We start from the raw sequence: 19481 nt of genomic DNA, 5'->3' as shown, positions 1-19481 counted from the left end.
TGAGAGAGAGAGTGAAGGAGAGGAGGCACTTTTCTGGCACTAAATCTTGAAGGCCTCCTTTGTGCCAGGCAGTGTACTAGGCTTTGAGATACTTGCTAAAGGAAAAACAAAGTTATTTTCTCAATAAGCCTATACTCTTATTAAGACAGTGGCAATACAATGGAGTTATATATTAATATAAGTTGTAGTGGGAATATAGATAAAGGTATTACTATATTTTAATTGGAAAGGTGACTTCCAAGAATTTCCCAGCCCAAGAGAGATTGAGTAGATGAGATAAAAAGAGGCTGGAACACTTGCAGGAGCTTTTCACGAACATGAAGAAAAGCTTTCTGTGACTGAGGAGTATCCTAAAAAACAGGAAGTAATAGTGTCACAAAGACAAAAAAGAGTATCCAATGAAAAAGAAAAGTCAAAGTAAGATAAATACTGAAACATAAGGTGTTTATTGGACTTTACAATTAAGGATTGCCTTTGTGAAACCAGATTCAGTGTACTTGTCTGTAGAAGCAAATCATACTAGGTTGAAGGTAAAGAAGAAAAGGTATGTTGGTTTATTTTTGAAAACCTGGCTGTGGGGAGAGGGGCCGGGAGGACCCGGTAGGGGGTGAGGGGCGGTGTTCGGGGTTGGAAGCGTGGGAAGTCCCCAAGCCCCCAATGTAGCCCCCTCGTGAGCTCGCGGTATTTTCCTTAAATGATTGAGCTCCGCTTGGCATAGCTGACCTGGAGCCTGAGAGGATTATGAAAACGTGTGGGATGTGGGGTAAGGTGGGGCTGGGGACCGGGGCGGGGAGGCAGGGAGGCGGGGGCGGTTGGGGAGGCCCCTGCCCCGTAGCTGCGAGCCCCGGTCGATGATGATGTGACCACTGCGCAATCTGAGTTCTAGGAACCAGATGATGGAGTGGATGCTGAGAGCCGACTGAGACCTCGGGGCGGGGGATGAAAACCTGGCTGTGGAACCTTGCTCATTTATAGAAACATGATCATTCTCCAGCTGTTCTGATTCTCTTCTTGCTTTTACTGCCTTTTTTCTTTGCTACTCACTTCTAATTTAGATTCTTAAGATCTGCCTTTTTTCTCTCACTTCTTTTCTTAAACTATATACTATACCTGTTGACTCTTACCAGGTCCAAAGGCTTCCTCTCAGTCCTTTTGCTTCCTTCCAATTGTTCTAATTCTGGGTTTTTTGTGTCAGTACCCTCTCTTGGCGATCAACTTTCCCAGCCTTGCTTTTCAGTTTTCAGGTGTCCTGCTGATTCATGTCCTCCTCTTCCTACCTATCCATGCTGATTTTTTTTAAGGCCCTTGCCTGAGTTTAATCCTCTTCTCTTCCTATAAATATCTAGAATAGTTCATCTATCTTTACGGTTTCAGTGGTCACTTCTGCACAGATAACAAATTCTATTTAAGTCTCCCATTACTGTCTCTCCATTTCTTCTGTAGCAGGCTCTTGGATGTTTCTACTTGGACTTCTGCCATCAGTGCAAACTTCATAGTTCAGACATTACTTGTCTTTCTCCTGGTTACAATCCTCAGCTCCTAGCTTTACTGTTTGTTACTATAACCATGAACCTTCTAGCCCTGGAAATACCTTGAAATCAATTTTCATATTGTATGTTTTCAGTTATCATTCTGTCTTGTTTTTTACTGTAGAATACTGCCTAGAGTGCTTTTTTCTTTCTTTCTTTCCCATTGTTATTTCCCTTGTTCTACTCCTTGTACCTGGTCTTCTTACATTCTCTCCTTTCTACTAACCAATTCCTTGTACTCACATACATCTTTTCTCTGAAACTGAATCTTTCGGGTTGAGGTTTTTGTCCCTTAATTCCCATAAAGTTTCTTCCTCTTACAACCTTCATTAAAAAATAATTCCTGGAGATGCTTTTAAAATGTATATGGAACTTCAGTGATTGGTAATGTTATTTCTTAAGCTGTTTGGTTAAAAATGTAGTTTCTTTTTAATTACAACATTTCATTGTAAATATAAATGTATATAAAAGTATATTACTGTTTTTGTTGTGTATCACTTAGGTATATATTAAGTTACCACGGAGATCTTTGAATAGGAAAGTAGAAAGTAGCTCTGTGATACTGGAGAATGTCTCTAAGATTCAATTTTCTTTTTCTTTTTTTTAAGGTTTTTTTTTTTTTTTTTTTTTTTTTAAGATTTTACTTATTTAGGGATCCCTGGGTGGCGCAGCGGTTTGGCGCCTGCCTTTGGCCTAGGGCGCGATCCTGGAGACCCGGGATCGAATCCCACGTCGGGCTCCCGGTGCATGGAGCCTGCTTCTCCCTCTGCCTGTGTCTCTGCCTCTCTCTCTTTCTCTCTGTGACTATCATAAATAAATAAAAATTAAAAAAAAATTAAAAAAAAAAAGATTTTACTTATTTATTCATGACAGACTCAGAGAGAGAGAGAGAGGCAGAGACACAGGCAGAGGGAGAAGCAGCTTCCATGCAGGAAGCCTGGTATGGGACTCGATCCCAGGTCTCCAGGATCACACCCTGGGCCAAAGGTGGCGCTAAACCACTGAGCCACCGGGGCTGCCCAAGATTCAGTTTTCTTTCTTTCTTTTCTTTTTTTTAAAGATTTTATTTTTTTTTATTCATAGACACAGAGAGAGAGGGGCAGAGACACAGACAGAGGGAGAAGCAGGCTCCATGCAGGGAGCCCGATGTGGGACTCGATCCCGGGTCTCCAGGATCACATCCCAGGCTGCAGGCGGCACCAAACCGCTGCGCCACCGGGGCTGCCCAAGATTCAGTTTTCTTAATGTTGGGATAATTGTACCTATTTCATGTAGTTTTGAAGATGGAATGAGATAATTTACATAAATTGTTTAGCACAGAACCTAACACAGGTAGTCAATATTAGCAAAATTAAAGGAATTTTAAAAAATCACCTGGGGTCACACTCCTAAAAAGAGGCTACTTTTATGTATTTCATTTCAGGTTATTTTTTTTCATAGAATTTTCTATCTTCTAAATGCCATATCTGTAATTGTTTATTTTTGCCCATAAGGAAACATTTTTGTTGGTCTACTATATACAGGGGGACTTGCTGAATACTCTTAGAGTAGTGGTTCTCAACTAGGGGTGATTTTGCTTCCAGTGGACATTTATTAATGTCTGGAGACAATTTTGGCTGTCAAGCCGAGGGTATGCTACTGGCATGTAGTAGGTAGAGGCCAGGGATGCACTTAAATATCCCACAGTGCACAGGATAGACCCCCATAGCTAAATATTACCTAACCTAAAATGTCAATGACAAAGTTGAGAAACCCTGTCTTAGGGTTCCAACAATGAAAAATATCCAGTTTAAATCTTCAGAAAGTGGCATTTAATTTGGCCCCGAGGAATGAATAGAACTCTATATTGAAGTGATGAGAGAGAAGAATCATCTAACCAATGGACTCACATAAGCAAAAACAAGATCTCTGTATTGCTATTTGATTTATTCATGTGCTTATATACTCCTAGATTAGACAATAAAGGCATAGGAATGCATTCTTTCCTAAGGAAATAATATATATGACTTTGTAATCAATAATTGTTGAATAGAACACTAAAAGTCATTTTTAAGTCCTTTTGCCTTTTTCTTCTTTTAGCTACCCATTTGATGTAACTCGTCGGCGAATGCAGTTAGGAACTGCTCTTCCAGAATTTGAAAAGTGCCTGTAAGTTCTCTATGTCATTGATCATTTTCTTTAGGAAATGTAATGTTTAAAGTAACCCCACTCCTGGTACCAAAATAAATAAATAAATAAAATAACGTAAGTAAGGAGATAGGACTGTGGTCTTACCAGTAGTCTAGATATTATTATGAAATAGTGTTGCCAGTGAATGTTACAGACATAGTCCAAACAGAATAGATGTATTAATAAGCCAGGCAATTCTGTACATAGTGCTTGTACTTGGAATGAAGTGCTGCTTTATTGTGAATTTTCAGCTTATTTTTTTACACTTTCCTTCCAAAAACTAGTCAAGATGGCATTTTGGCTTCTTTTAGAAATGCTATTATGGGGGCACCTCGTGGCTCAGTTGGTCAAGCATCTGCCTTTGGATCATGATTCCAAAGTCCCAGGATTACATAGGGCTCCTTGCTCAGGAGGGAGCCTGCTTCTCATTATGCTCCTCCCCTTGCTCATGTGCTTCTGCATGTGTGCTCTCTCTGTCTCAAAATCTTTTAAAAGAAAAAACTCCTTTACAAAAAATTAAAAATGCTATTACGGATTTTGAAATTGTCTCTTCATGAGTGGGTATAAAGGTGTCATCATATAACCATTGTCTTTCAGTACCATGTGGGAGACTATGAAGTACGTCTATGGACACCATGGAATTCGAAGAGGATTATATCGTGGTTTATCTCTTAATTACATTCGCTGTGTTCCCTCTCAAGCAGTAGCTTTTACAACATATGAACTTATGAAGCAGTTTTTTCATCTCAACTAAAGAAAATCATGATTTTTTTTTCCTTAGTAAAATCTCCGAGGGAGAAATAAAATGTTACTTTAATTTTAGGGAGAATATTACTTGAAGGGGGATATTTGCCTTGTCACAGGAACCACTGCTATTTTAATACTTGATTTTTTTATTCATCACAAATCAAAAGTGCTTACTGTGCTTTTTGATGCCAAAAGTTATACCTTAGAACGTTGAAAAAATTCCTAAGCTGATGCTGGCTAATCAGTGACGTTATTTGAAACTGTTTTAAAGTGTTATTTGCAAGTAGAACAAACTTAAAATGGGATTCAAGAGCTTGCTATTAGCTTTATCATGCTTTAATTCCAAGCTTTATTTATGATCATGATTTCAAAGACTCTAACATTGGTTATTATTATTATTATTATTATAAATAGGCTTGGTTATATTGCAGTAGAATGATGAAAACTGAATTTTTGAGTCATATAAAACATAGGTTAGGGGGGCACCGGGCTGGCCCACCCAGAGAAGCATGCAACTCTTAATCTTGGGGTCATAATTTTGAGCCCACTTTGGGTGTAGAGATTACTAAATAAAAAAAAAAATTAAATTTAAAAGCCTGTAGCTTAGAAGCCAGCATTGAAGATTATTCTTATCTCTCTTCTCTTAACTCTGCTCCACTGCATAGAAGGACTGACAGTTTTTCTCTGTTTTTAAATAAAATAAATGTTGTATTTAAAAATTAGTCTTGTAGAAACTCAACAATAAATGAAGAATTTTCAGGTATTGCTCAACTGTTATTTCTAGGTACTATGACTGACTTAAATTTGTTTTTAAAAGTCAATGTATTCCTCAAAGGCAGTAATAATAAATACTGAATATCTTTGCTTTCAAAAAACAGATTAGCATTATAGATTTGTTTTTGTTAGGTCATTTGGTATACACTAGGAAATTTAAATGGACTGTGAAATATCCATTAATATAGATGTGAATGTCAAAGAATGTTTCTAAGGTATTTTATCATGATACATTGACTAGTTCTTCCATGTAAAATAATTTTAGTGCAATATAAACTTAAGTAGAAACGTAAAACATGATTTAATTGTTATTCTTCATATTAAAATAGTTTAAAATATAAGAATTCCATTTATTGTGTTTAGAACACTTTTTATCTTTTATTGTAAGCATGACAGAAATGGGAAGGGAACAATTATAATTCTGTCCAGAAATAGTGATTTGTAGAATTGATGTAATTTTTTTTTGATCAATGCAAACTATTTTAATTGCTCTAACTTTATAATTTTTGTATTGAGGTAAAATTGACATATAACAATATATTAGTTTCAGGTGCACAATGTAATGATTCAATATTTGTATTTACTGCAATATAATCACTACAATAAGTCTAGTTACCATCTAATTGATGTATTAGAAAACTAAGTTGAAAGTGTTATTTCTGCTTCAAATTTTGTCTGCGTAAAAGATTTTTTGTCATGCGTTGGTAAAAATTAGATGAACTGGTTTCATTTTCAAAGTCTTTATTTTAAAATAGATATGTATCTTTGTATGATTTGTAAGTGTACCCACAGGTAGAAATATATGTGTTCTTAAAACTATTTTGTATATTTTCATTCCTGGGCTACATTGTAGCTAAATATTGTTACCAAATCTCAAGATAATTTAAATGTATAAAATAAGTATCTCAGTTATGTTATCAATAAAAGAGAACTGCAAATATTTTTTTAAATAAAAATTTGCATTCTATGTCTGTTATAGAATACATAGGATATTAAAAATAAATTTTAGGGACGCCTGGGTGGCTCAGTGGTTGGGCGTCTGCCTTTGGCTCAGGGCATGATCCTGGATTCCCAGGATCAAGTCCTGCATCGGGCTCCTTGTGTGGAGCCTGCTTCTCCTCCTTCTGCCTGTGTCTCCGCCTCTCTTTCTGTGTATCTCATGAATAAATAAATAAAATCTTTAATAAATAAATAAATTTTATTTATATTTTGGCATTCTCTTTTTTTTAACTTCACATTATTTTTAAAAACTTCACATTATTGAAGTACAAATGCTAAACATAAATAGTCAAAACAGAAGAATATTTAAAATAATGACTGTATTTATATCTGATTTATTTCAGACTCATAACCCAAAGTGTATCTTGCTAGGCTATCTTCCAATGAAGATCAACTATTTTTTTAGTATTTTATTTATTCATGAGAGACACAGAGAGACAGAGACATAGGCAGAGGGAGAAGCAGGCGCCAGACAGGGAGCCTGATGTGGGACTCGATCCAGGGACTCCAGGATCACGCCTTGGGCCAAAGGCAGGCGCTAAACCGCTGAGCCACCCCGGCGTCTCAAAGATTGACTTTTTCTGTTTTGATTTCCATTGTTACTGTTCCTGCCCTTTGTGGGAATAGTCCTTTGATCTATAAAATGGGACAGTGGTCTGGTCTTAGGGATTGGTAAGTGAAGTACCACTCCGAGCTCTCAAGGGTATGGAGTTAGAAAGGTATATATGATAGTATCTTACCCTAATACCTCTCTGGATATTCAACATCCATTTATTCAGCACCCATTGTGTGTCAGGCATTATGTCAGCATTATGGAGAACTTACCTTGGGAGGGCTATTAGCTGTGTACTTAAATTTTTTTTTTTTTTTTTTATGACAGTCACACAGAGAGAGAGAGAGAGGCAGAGACACAGGCAGAGGGAGAAGCAGGCTCCATGCACTGGGAGCCCGTTGTGGGATTCGATCCCGGGTCTCCAGGATCGTGCCCTGGGCCAAAGGCAGGCGCCAAACCACTGCACCACCCAGGAATCCCTGTACTTAAATTTTTATTCACTTATGATAGTCACACACACAGAGAGAGAGAGAGAGAGACGCAGAGACATAGGCAGAGGGAGAAGCAGGCTCCATGCACCGGGAGCCCGACGCGGGATTCGATCCCGGCTCTCCAGGATCGCGCCCTGGGCCAAAGGCAGGCGCCAAACCGCTGCGCCACCCAGGGTTCCCTAGCTGTGTACTTAAAGTCTGATTTGTATGTCCAATAGTATCTAACAGCAGGTATTTCTCTAGTAGAGTATGTACTACACTTTATGGTAACTGTTTACCTATGTTGCCCCAATTGTTTCTCTCAGGGGCAGAGCTCTGCCTTCATATTCCCTCTCAGGAGCACAGGGCTTGGCACCATAATAGGTACTCAGTGATGTTTGCTAAAAAAGATGGCGTGGTCCCTGTTTTTGGAGACTTTATGTTCAGTAGAGAGAAATAAGGCACAAACATTCCCTGGGAAGAGCAATTTGAAAAACTCATTTGGTTTCATAGAAATGAACTGAACGCTACACAATTGCTCACAGCTGTTCTTTGAATAAGACACTGAGGCCCTAGACATCAATGACAAATAACATATATTTGTCATGTGTATTTCCTGAGGACTTACTATGTTTCATGGTTTGCTTTATGCTCTTTTGATGCTTTAGCTCTACAACAGCTATAGGATAGGTACTATTTAATATTCCTTTTTTTACGGATGGAATAATGGAAGTCCAATGAGATCAAATAACTTGCTCGAATTCATACAGTAAGTGGTGGATCTAGGATTCAAATTCAGACAGTCTAAATCTACAGCCTACTCTACTAGCCATAATGCTAGTAATGCGTTGTACTTCAATGCAGTAGTATCCTATCCAGATGGAATTCTAATGTCAAATTTGAACATGTCTACAAACATAAACTAATAAAAAATGATAATTTATGGAAAGCGCTTATTAAATAAGTAGATCACATGATAAAGAATAATTGTCAGGTGTAAAGACCAGAAAGCTACTTTAGAATGGTCAGGGTAAAGTTTGATATGCTATACTTTAAACTGACACATGAAGGATAAAAAGGAAATAGCCATGCAGAGTTGTGGGGGAAGAATGGCCCAGGTGAAGAGAAGAGCTTCAGACAAGAAAAAGCTTGGCTTGACATGGGAATTGTCAAAAGTCTACTGTGAATGAAACACTGTGAGTGAAGGAGTAGCAACAAGCAGTATTGGAGAAGTAGACAAAGGCCAAGTCACAGAGGGCTCTACATGATATGGTAATCATTTTGTCTTTAATCCTAAATGCCATGGGAAATGCTTCAAGGTTTTCAGCAGGGAAATAAAATTGTCTGATAATGTTTTTACAGAGATTGCTCTACTGGAGCACCTGGGTGGTTCAGTGATTGAGCATCTGCCGTTGGCTCAGGTCGTGATCCTAAAGTCCTGGGATTGAGTTCTGCTTTAGGCTCCCCACAGGAAGCCTGCTTCTCTCACTGCCTGTGTCTCTGCCTCTCTCTCTCTCTCTCTCTGTCTCTGTGTGTGTGTGTATCTGTCATGAATAAATAAAACTCGTTAAAAATTTTTTTAAAAAAAGATTGCTTTGTCAACAAAGTTTGCAGTTAAAACAGAAATCAACAAAATTTAAGACAATAGAGAAAATAACAAATGCCAAAATTGGTTCTTTGAAAAAGATCAACTAATTGATAAGCTCCTAGCTAGACTGATAACTAAAAAAGAACATAAATTGCTAATATCAACTAAAGAGAGGACATCACTATGGATTCTACAAATATTGAAAAGATAATAAGGAATTTCTAAATAACTCTTTGCCAAAGAATTTAACAACTTAGGTGAAATGGACAGATGTCTTGAAAATTACAACCAAAACTACCATAAATAAAATCTGCATAGCCAATTAAGGAAATTGAATTTATCAAAAATTATTCCACAAATAAACTCCAGTCTCAGGGCATCTGACTGGCTCAAGTTGGTGGAATGAATGAGACACTTCATCTTGCGGTTGTGGGTTCAAGCCCCACATTGGGTGTAGAGATTATGTTAAAAAATAAAATCCTAAAAAAACAAACAAACAAACAAACAAACAAAAAACCTCCAGGCTCAGATGTGAATTCTAATGCACATCTAAGAAAAAAAATAATTGGGACGCCTGGGTGGCTCAGTGGTTGAGCATCTGCCTTTGCCTCGGGTCATGATCCTGGGTCCTGAAATCAAGTCCCTTGTCCGGCTCCCCACAGGGAGCCTGCTTCTCCCCCTGCCTATGTCTCTGCCTCTCTGTGTGTCTCATGAATAATAGATAAGATCTTTAAAAAAAAAGTTTGGGAGATTTGTTTCTGCTTTTATATAGTCTTAGATAGCCATAACAGCCATGAAAAACCAACAGCTAGCCCCATACTAGCTGGTGAAATACTGAATGCTTTCCCCCTAATACCAGGTAGAAGGTAAGGATGTCAAGTGTCACGACTTCTATTTAACCAGTGAACATAGGTAAGAAAAATAAATAAAAAGCATAAAGATCAGAAAGGAAGAAGCAAAATTCCCTCTATTTGCAGATTACATGTTTACATAGATTTTTTTTTTTTTTAAGATTTTATTTATTTACTCATGAGAGACAGAGGCAGAGGGAAAAGCAGGCTCCATGCAGGGAGCCTGATGTGGGACTTGATCCCGGGTCTCCAGGATCACGCCCTGGGCCGAAGGCAGGCGCCAAACTGCTGAGCCACCCAGGCTACCCTAGAAATTCTTTTTTTTTTTTTTTTAATTTAATTTATTTATGATAGTCACAGAGAGAGAGAGAGAGAGAAGCAGAGACACAGGCAGAGGGAGAAGCAGGCTCCATGCACCGGGAGCCCGACGTGGGATTTGATCCCGGGTCTCCAGGATCGCGCCGTGGGCCAAAGGCAGGCACCAAACCGCTGCACCACCCAGGGATCCCTAGAAATTCTTAATAGACCTATAACACAAGTATTAGAAATTGTAAGTGAATTTATATCTTAGGATATAAGGTAAATATATAATTATTTTTTTAAAGATTTTATTTATTTATTCATGAGAGAGAGAGGCAGAGACACAGGCAGAGGGAGAAGCAGGCTCCATGCAAGGAGCCCAACGTGGGACTCGATCCAGGGTCTCCAGAATCACGCCCTGGGTCAAAGGCAGGCGCTAAACTGCTGAGCCACCCGGGCTGTTCAAATATATAATTTAAAATTTTTACTTAATTTTTATTTGCCCCCCCCAAAATATTTTACTTTTTTCAGATTTTATTTATTTATTTGAGAAAGTGAGAGAACAAGTGGTGGAGAGGGGCAGAGGGAAAGAGAGAGAGAAGCAGACTCCCCACCAAGCAGGAATCCTGACTCAGGGCTCCATCCTAGACTCTGCGATCATGACCTGAACTGAAGGCAGATGCTTAACGGAGCCACCCAGGCGCCCCTAAAAGATTTATTTTTAAGTAATCTCTACACCCAATGTAGGGCTTGAACTCAGAACCACAAGATCAAGAGTCACGTACTCCACCAACTAAGCTAGTCAGGTGCCCCTAAATACTTCAATGCACTTTTATGAGATTTTACTTTTAAGTAATCTCTACACCCAAGATGGGACTTGAACTCACCATCCTGAGATCGAGTTGCATGCTCTACTAACTGAGCCAACCAAGTAACTCTGGAAAACAATTTAAGAGCAATTTCATTTATAGGTACTTGGCTGGCTCATTTTGTAAAGCATGCAACTCTTTTTTTTTTTTTTTTAAGTGGTATGATACGAATTTTTTTTAAAAGATTTTATTTATTTATTCACAAGAGACACACAGAGAGGCAGAGACACAGGCGGAGGGAGAAACAGGCTCCATGCAGGGAGCCGGGCGTGGGACTTGATCCTGGGACTCCAGGATCACGCCCTGGGCCAAAGGCAGGCTCTAAACCACTGAGCCACCCAGGGATCCCAAGCATGCAACTCTTGATCTCAGGGTGGTGAGTTCAAGTCCTGTGTTGGGAATAGGATTTACAAAAAAAAAAAATTCAGGAGTGCCTGGCTGGCTCAGTTAGTGTACCATGAAAGTCTTGATCTCTGGGTTGTGCGTTTGAGCCCCACACTGGGTATAGAGATTACTTTTTTTTTAAAGATTTTATTTATTTATTTGACAGAGAGAGCATAAACATGAGGACCAGAAGGAGAATGGAGAAGGAGAAGCAGACTCTCTACTGAGCAGGGAGCTTGATGTGGGGCTTGATCTCAGGACCCTGGGGTCATGACCTGAGTGGAAGGCAGACACTTAAGTGACTGAGTCACCTGGTGCACTGGGTCTAGATATTACTTAAAAAAATAAAATCTTTAGGGGTGCCTGGGTGGCACAGTCAATGAAACGTATGACTCTTGGTTTTGTCTCAGGTTGTGATCTCAGGATTGTGAGATCAAGCCTGCATTGGGTTCCACACTCAGCTCAGAGTCTCCTTGAAGATTCTGTCTTTCTCCCTGCCCCTCTCACTCGTGCTCTCTTTCTCTCTAAAATAAATAAAGGGGATCCCTGGATGGCTCAGCGGTTTGGCGCCTGCCTTTGGCCCAGGGTGCGATCCTGGAGTCCCGGGATCAAGTCCCGTGTCAGGCTCCCAGCATAGAACCTGCTTCTCTCTCCTCCTGTGTCTCTGCCTCTCTCTCTCTCTCATGAATAAATCTTAAATAAATAAATGTTTAAAAAATAAAATAAATCTTTTAAAAAAATCTTTGGGGGTGCCTGCCTGGCTCAATAAGTAGAGCATGTGACTCTTGGTCTTGGGGTTGTAAATTGAAGCCCCATTTTGGGTGTAGAGATTATTCAAAACATAAAATAAAATCTTAAAAATAATAGAATAAAACCTTTGAGAAAAAAGAACACAAAAAATCTATAATAGCATCAAAAATGTAAAATATTTCAACTTAGTCAAAGGTGTGCAAGAGCTCTACACTGACAATTACAAAATATTGCTGAGAGACATTAAAGATCTGTATAAATGGAAAGATAACACATGTTTATGAATTAGAAGACTCTAGAGTGTAAAGAAATTTTTCCAAGTTGATTTATAGATCAAATGCAATCTCAACCATAATTCTCATAGGCTCTTTTGTAGAAACTACAATCTGATTCTAAAATTTATACAGAAATTCAAACACCTAGAATACCCAAAGCAATCTTAAAAACGAACAAAAACATCACTACCTGACCATATGACTTACTATAAAGCTGTAGTGATTATGACATTGAGGATCTGGCATAAAGATCAACAAACATCAAAAGAACAGAGAACCGAGAAACAGACCTATACTTATATAGTCATTGGATTTAAGGGTGCCAAAGCAATCCTATGGGGAAGAAAAGTCTTTTTAACTAGTGCTGTTGGAAAAACGGATATGCACATAGTGGGTGGGGAAGATTCAATCTCTACCTCATACTACACACACAAATTCATTTGAGATGGATTGTGGACCTAAATGAAAAACAGAACAATGAAAGGCGCCTGGGTAGCTCAGTTGGGTAAGCATCTGCCTTCAGTTCAGGTCATGATCCCTGTGTCCTGGGATAGAACTCTATGTCTGGCTCCCTGCTCAGTGGGGAGTCTGCTTCTCTTTCTCCCTCTGCTGCTCCCCTCTGCTCCTGCTCTCTCTCTCAAAAATGAATAAAATCTTAAAAAAAAAAAAAGAAAAGAACAATCAAGCTTCAAGAAGAAAACAGAATATCTTCATAACTTATGGGTTGGAAAAGACTCTTAGGTCACAAGAAGCAAAAAGCATGGAAGAAACATGGATAAATTAGACTTGATAAAGAAAGACTTGAGCCTCTGCATATCTAAAGATCTTCTTACTAAGAAGATGAGTAAATGGGGTGCCTGGCTGGCTGAGTCAGAAGAGCATGCAACTCTTGATCTCAGTATTGTAAGCTCGAGCTCCATGTTGGGTGTAGAGATTACTTAAAAATAAAATCTTAAGAAAAAAAAAAGATGACAAATAAGCAAACCACAGAAGGGAGAAAATACTTGCAAACTTATCTGACAAAAGTCTTGTATCCAGAATTATATAAAGAATCTCAAAAAAAACAAACAAACAAACAAAAAAACAAAAACAAAAACAAAAAAAAGAATCTCTGTAACTCAATAATAAAAGAACAATTTTATTTTATTTTAATTTTTTAGAAGATTTTAAGTAATTTCTACACCCAACATAGCACCTGAACTTAAAACCTGAGATCAAGAATCCCGTGCCCTACTGAGTGAGCCAGGCAGGCACCCCAAGAACAATGCAATTTAAAAAAATGGGCAAAGGATTTGAACAGACATACTGCATTGAAAGGTGTAGAAATGATCAAGCATGTCAGATACAAAATAGTGTGTACTATATGATTCCATTTATATGGAGTTCTAGAATAGACAAATCTAATCTCTGGTGAAAAACAAAGATAAAAAAGCCGACTAAAAAAAAAAACAGACTAGTTATTGCTTCTCTATTAGGGCATGAGAGAATTTTTCTGGGGTGATGACAACACACTCATTATCTTAGTAGGGGTTTGTCTGGGCAGCCTGGGTGGCTCAGCGGTTTGGCGCAGCCTTCGGCCCAGGGCCTGACCCTGGAGACCCAGGATCTAGTCCCACGTTGGGCTCCCTGCATGGAGCCTGCTTCTCCTTCTGCCTGTGTCTCTGCCTCTCTCTCTCTCTATGTCTCTCATGCATAAATAAATAAAATCTTAATAAATAAATAAACACGTTTGTCAAAATTTAATAAATGGTACACATAAGAGCTGTGTATTTTTAATTGTAAATTAAAAAATTTTAGGGGCACCTGGGTAGAGCTAGTGGTTGAGCATCTGCCTTTGGCTCAGGTTGTGATCCAGGGGTCCTGGGATCGAGTTCAGCATCAGGCTCCTCACAGAGAACCTGCTTCTCTCTCTCTTTTTTTTTTTTAAGTTTAAATTTTTTTTTTATTATTTATTTATGATAGTCATACAGAGAGAGAGAGAGAGAGAGGCAGAGACACAGGCAGAGGGAGAAGCAGGCTCCATGCACCAGGAGCCCGACGTGGGATTCGATCCCGGGTCTCCAGGATCGCGCCCTGGGCCAAAGGCAGGCGCCAAACCGCTGCGCAACCGCTGCGCCACCCAGGGATCCCAAGAACCTGCTTCTCTTTCTGCCTATGTCTCTGCCTTTCTCTGTGTGTCTCTCATGAATAAAGAAAATCTTAAAAAAAAATTTTTTTTTACACGTAAAATTTACATTAAATTTTAAAAGTACCGTAAAGAAATGTTGCACTCTATATCATTATATCATAATGATATAATGATATTCATGCTAAAGTATTTAGGGATGAGGGATCCCTGGGTGGCGCAGTGGTTTGGCGCCTGCCTTTGGCCCAGGGCACGATCCTGGAGACCCGGGATCAAATCCCACGTCGGGCTCCCGGTGCATGGAGCCTGCTTCTCCCTCTGCCTGTGTCTCTGCCTCTCTCTCTCTGTGACTATAATAAATAAATAAAAATAAATAAAAAAAATGTTTAAAGTGTTTAGGGATGAAATGAACTGATGCCTGCTATTTGTTAACACATTTTATTTATTTATTTATTTATCACATTTTAAAAAAACACCTTGAATTCATGGATATATAGAGGTATGGATAGATACACATGTGATAAATCAAAGATAGCAAAATGTTAATTATAAAATCTAGGTAATATCTATATGGGAGTTCATTTTATACTTTAAAAAAATATTTTATTTATTTATTCATGAGAGACACAGAGAGGCAGAGACATAGGCAGAGGGAGAAGCAGTCTTCCTGCAGGAAGCCTGATGTGGGACTCGATTCCAGAACTCTAGGATCACTACCTGAGCAGAAAGCAGGCACTCAACCATTATGCCACCCAGGTGCCCCTCATTATATACTTTCTTATATAATTCTGTACATTTGAGAGTTTTCATGATAAAATATTGGGGAAAGGGACTTAATTGCAGGGAGACAAAAGTGAAAGCACATTTAAGAGTGTGCTGTGGCTTTTTATGTTAGAGATGATGATTAGGTAGTGACTGTGGAAATGGAAAAGCATGAAGATCTCTTCATGCTTACTTTTTAAAAATTTTTATTTATTTTTTTGACATAGAGCACAAGCAGGGGGAGTGGCAGGCAGAGGGATAGGGAGATGCAGGCTCCTCACTAAGCAGAGAGCCCAATATGGGGCTTGATCCTAGGACCCTGGGATCATGACCCAAGTAGAAGGCAGATGCTTAACTGCCTAAGTGACTCCAGTGCCCCATGAAGAGATTTAAGATAACTTTAAAGGCTGAATCTATAGGTCTGCCTATGGATTGGATGTGAGTAGTAATAGAAAGGAATCAGGATAACTTCTGGGTTTCTGGCCTTATCTTCTCGGTGAATAGTGCTATCACTGAGAAGAATAGCAGGTCTGTGGATAAAATTTAAAATTCCATTTTGGCCATGTTATAATGAAAGACTCCCCTCGCCCCAAATATTTCTAAGTGTAGATATTAAGTATGTAGTTGGATTTTTGAATTCAGAGGAAAAGCCTTGCCTATATACGTGAATTTGAGAATTGGCAAGAGAGAGATAGTATCTCAAACCATGAGAAGAGATGAAATAACTTAGGGAGTTGGTAGATGGAGAAATTTGTCTGGAACTGACCTCTGAGGACTTTCAACATTTAGAGATTGGGCAGAAAATGAAGAGACAGTAACGGAGATTGAGGAGGGCCTGTGAGGTTGGAGGAAAACCAACTGAGTGCGGTGCACAGGTAGACTATCCCTATCAGAGGCAAGTCTTTTCCATTTTCTTCCCCAAGAGATTTCTCATAATTTTGATTGAATCAACATGAATGTAAAACACAACTTTTTAAAAGTCTTGTTGTTTTTTTAAAGATTTATTTTTTTAAAGATTTTTTTATTTATTTATCCATGAGAGACACAGAGAGAGAGAGAGAGAGAGAGAGAGGCAGAGACACAGGCAGATGGAAAAGCTGGCTTCACGCAGGGAGCCTGATGTGGGACTCGATCTCAGGACTCCAGGATCACGCCCTGGGTGGAAGGCAGGAGCACAAGCATTGAGCCACCCACGCATTCCAAAGATTTTATTTATTTATTTATTTATTTATTTATTTATTTATTTATTTAGATTTATTTATTTTAGAGAGAGAGTGTGAACCCCTACACCTGAGCTGGAGGAGGGAGGGCAGAGGGAGAGAAGCAGACTCCCCACTGAGTGTGGAGACTGACCTAGGTTGGATCCCAGGACCCTGAGATTATGATCTAACCCCAAATCAAGAGCTCATTATTCAACCGACTGAGCCACCCACACGCCCCAAAAGACTACTTAAAAAAAAAAAAAAAAAGACTTCTTTATTTGAGAGAGAGAACAAGCAGAGGGAGGGGTAGAGAGAGGGAGGAGCAGATTCCCTGCTGAGCAGGGATCCTTATGTGGGATTCCATCCCAGCCCAGGACCCTGGGATCATGACCTGAGCTGAAGGCAGACACTTAATCGAATGAGCCACCCAGACACCCCAAACAAAGCTTTATTTTTTATTTTTTTAAGATTTTATTTATTCATGAAAGACACAGAGGAGAGAGAGGCAGAGACACAGGCAGAGGGAGAAGCAGGCTCCATGCAGGGAGCCTGATGTGGGACTCGATCCCAGGACTCCAGGATCACATCCTGGGCCAAAGGCAGGCACTAAACCACTGAGCCACCCAGAGATTCCCCCCAAACAAAGCTTTTAATAAAGATTATTTTAAAATTGGATGATGGGGCACCTGTCTGGCTTAGTCCAAGCAGCATGTGACTTTTTTTTTTTTAAGATTTTATTTATTCATGAGAGACAGAGAGAAGGCAGAGACACAGGCAGAGGGAGAAGCTGGCTCCCTGCGGGGAGCCCCAGGTGGGACTCGACCATGAAACTCTGGGATCACGCCCCAGCCCAAGGCAGATGCTCAACCACTGAGCCACCCAGGCATTCCATCTTTTTTTTAAACTTGTTTAAAGATTTTATTTATGTATTCATGAGAGACACAGAGAGAGGCAGAGACATAGGCAGAGGGAGAAGCAGGCTTCCTGCTGGGAACCCAACACAGGACCCCAAGACCATGCCTGAGCCAAAGGCAGACGCTCAATGGCTGATCCACCCAGGTGTCCCGTATTTTTTTAAAAAAGATTTTATCTATTTATTTGAGAGAGAGAAGAGGGAGAGAGAGATCACAGAGGAAGAGGGAGAAGCGGATTTCCTACTGAGCCAAGAGTCCCAGGTGGGGCTCTATCCCAGGACTCTGGGATCATGACCCGAGCGAAGGTAGCGGCTTAACTGCTTAATCCTCTGAGCCATCCAGGCACCTGCAAGGTGACATCTTTTGAAGGTGGGAGATAGGGATGCCTGGTGGCTTTGTGGTTGAGCAGCTGCCGCTCAGGGCCTGATCCTGAGGTTCTGGGATTGAGTTCTGCGTGGGGCTCCCTGCAGGGACCCTGTTTCTCCCTTTGCCTATGTCTCTGCCTCTCTCTTTTTCATGAATAAATACATTTTAAAAAGAAAGAAAAGGTGAGAGATACTGGGCCATATTACAAGCCTGGGAGCAACCCAATAGTGAGGGCCACATTGACTGTACAAGAGAACGTCGAAACAGCTGAAGAAGCAACGCCCTTGAGAATGAGTACAAGTAGGATTGCTCATTCATTGATCAGTGGACTGCTTTTGGCCACTGCAGAAAAAAGTGTAAATAGGTTATGAGACAAGTACAAATATTAGTACTTTTATATATTTAGTTGTGGCATGATGAGGAAGTCCCTGACAGCTTCTATTTTCTCAGTGGGTTTTTCCACTAAAAAAAAAAAAAAAAAAAAAAAAAAAAAGAGGAGGGGCTCCAGGATGACTCAGTCCTCCAGTGTGGACTTTTGGTTTTGGAGCTTCACCAGGGGCTCTCTGCTCAGCCTCCTAGCTACTTCTCTCACTCTCATTCTGCCCTTCCCCCTGCTTATGTTCTCTCTCTGTAAAATAAAATAAAATAAAATAAAATAAAATATAAAATATAAAATATAAAATATAAAAAATAAAATAAAATATAAAATATAAAATAAATAAAATAAAATATATAAAATAAATTAAAAAAAATAAAAAAATAAAATAAAATCTTAAAAAAATACAAAAGAGGAGAGATTGTTTCCCTCTCCCCAAAAATGGAAAAATCTGCAAGCTAAAAAGGGACGCCTGGGTTTGGGCAATTGGTTCTGTCCTCAGATTGTGTGAGCAAGGGCTGGCACGTCCAGAGAAAGTGCGGGAGCATTTAGCGTGGGCCAGATTCTGAAGAGTCTGCTTTCCTAACCCTAAGGCAAGGGAGCCAAGGCTGCTAACCCCACCCCTCCCGGAGGGGCCCCCTTCGCGCAGGTCACTGGGGACTACAGCGGAAGGGCGCATGCGCACGGCGCCTTACAGACGCGCGCTTGTTTTTTTCGTTGGAGCCGCTGGTTTCCCGGGTTTTGCCTGACCACGGTTTGCATTTTCCGCGCCCGACATGGCGCAACTGGAAGAGCTGGGGCTGCTGAAGAAGAGTCTCGGGGGAGAGACTGGGCCGCCGGCGGAGCAGTGAGCGGAGCGGAGGGAGGGAGGGAGGGAGGGCCTGGGATCCTGGCGGGAGATTTGAAAGGAGGGAGCGGGAGAGGCTGCACCGCGCCTCCGGGAGCGGGAGCCGGAGCGGGGCCGGGGCGCTGGGGCGGGGGGGGGACCCCTGGGCGCGCGACGGGTTTCCGCAGCTGGAGTTCTCTGTGCCGCCACCCTCGGGCCGGAGCCCGAAGACTGCTCACCCAGTAGTTGATTGTTTGCTCTTAGTGTCACTTGCCGGAATTCGGGGAGGGCCAGCACTTTAAATGCCTCCATAAAGGGAGACTGCCGCTGCGGGTACTTTTCTCAGCATTTAGTTGGAGAAACTTCTCCCAGGAGAACGCTCTACTCTCGACTTGGATTAAAATGGTCAGGGCAGCGTGACCCACAATTACGATGTGGAATTATTTTCAATTAATAATAATGATGCTAATTATTGTTGACGGGTCTGTGCATTTTGAGTTTTGATCAGCATTATCTTTTGCGAGATCCTTAAGGCATCCCGGCTGCCCTTGGGGAATTCATGGCCTGAGGCTTCCTGGAGTAGGTGAATGAGGCGACCCCCAAGTAACAGAGCCTCGGGTTGGGTGTAGAGAGGTAACGATTTTAGACTCTG

The 19481-nt window shown here is 40.4% G+C and overlaps 2 protein-coding genes and 2 non-coding genes across 5 annotated transcripts in view; all 4 read left to right on the top strand.

Annotated features, from left to right (window-relative positions):
- SLC25A16 (solute carrier family 25 member 16) overlaps positions 1 to 6426 on the top strand; it is a 50821-nt gene extending 44395 nt beyond the window's left edge. Inside the window, exons 8-9 of one of the 2 annotated variants that reach the window (XM_026003620.2) lie at positions 3609 to 3677; positions 4296 to 6426. In XM_026003620.2, the coding sequence (XP_025859405.1) occupies positions 3609 to 3677; positions 4296 to 4452 (226 nt within the window). In that variant the 3' untranslated portion in view covers positions 4453 to 6426. Of the gene's footprint in view, positions 1 to 3608; positions 3678 to 4267 lie in introns of both variants that reach the window. The other variant, XM_026003628.2, reaches the window with a different exon arrangement.
- On the top strand, positions 644 to 781 carry LOC112928834 (small Cajal body-specific RNA 17). The gene has a single exon (XR_003236805.1).
- Positions 846 to 928, top strand: LOC112928828 (small Cajal body-specific RNA 18). Its single transcript, XR_003236802.1, has one exon.
- Positions 6427 to 18674: 12248 nt separating the features above from the next.
- The window catches only part of DNA2 (DNA replication helicase/nuclease 2), a 54920-nt gene continuing 54113 nt past the window's right edge, over positions 18675 to 19481 (top strand). Inside the window, exon 1 of the mRNA XM_026003612.2 lies at positions 18675 to 18850. Coding sequence (XP_025859397.1) covers positions 18780 to 18850 — 71 coding nt within the window. The 5' untranslated portion in view covers positions 18675 to 18779. The remainder of the gene's footprint in view (positions 18851 to 19481) is intronic.

Source organism: Vulpes vulpes, chromosome 4, assembly GCF_048418805.1.
Source record: "Vulpes vulpes isolate BD-2025 chromosome 4, VulVul3, whole genome shotgun sequence".
Lineage (NCBI taxonomy): Eukaryota > Metazoa > Chordata > Mammalia > Carnivora > Canidae > Vulpes > Vulpes vulpes.
Note: the sequence above shows the minus strand (reverse complement) of the source record. Positions and strands in the feature narration are given on the sequence as shown.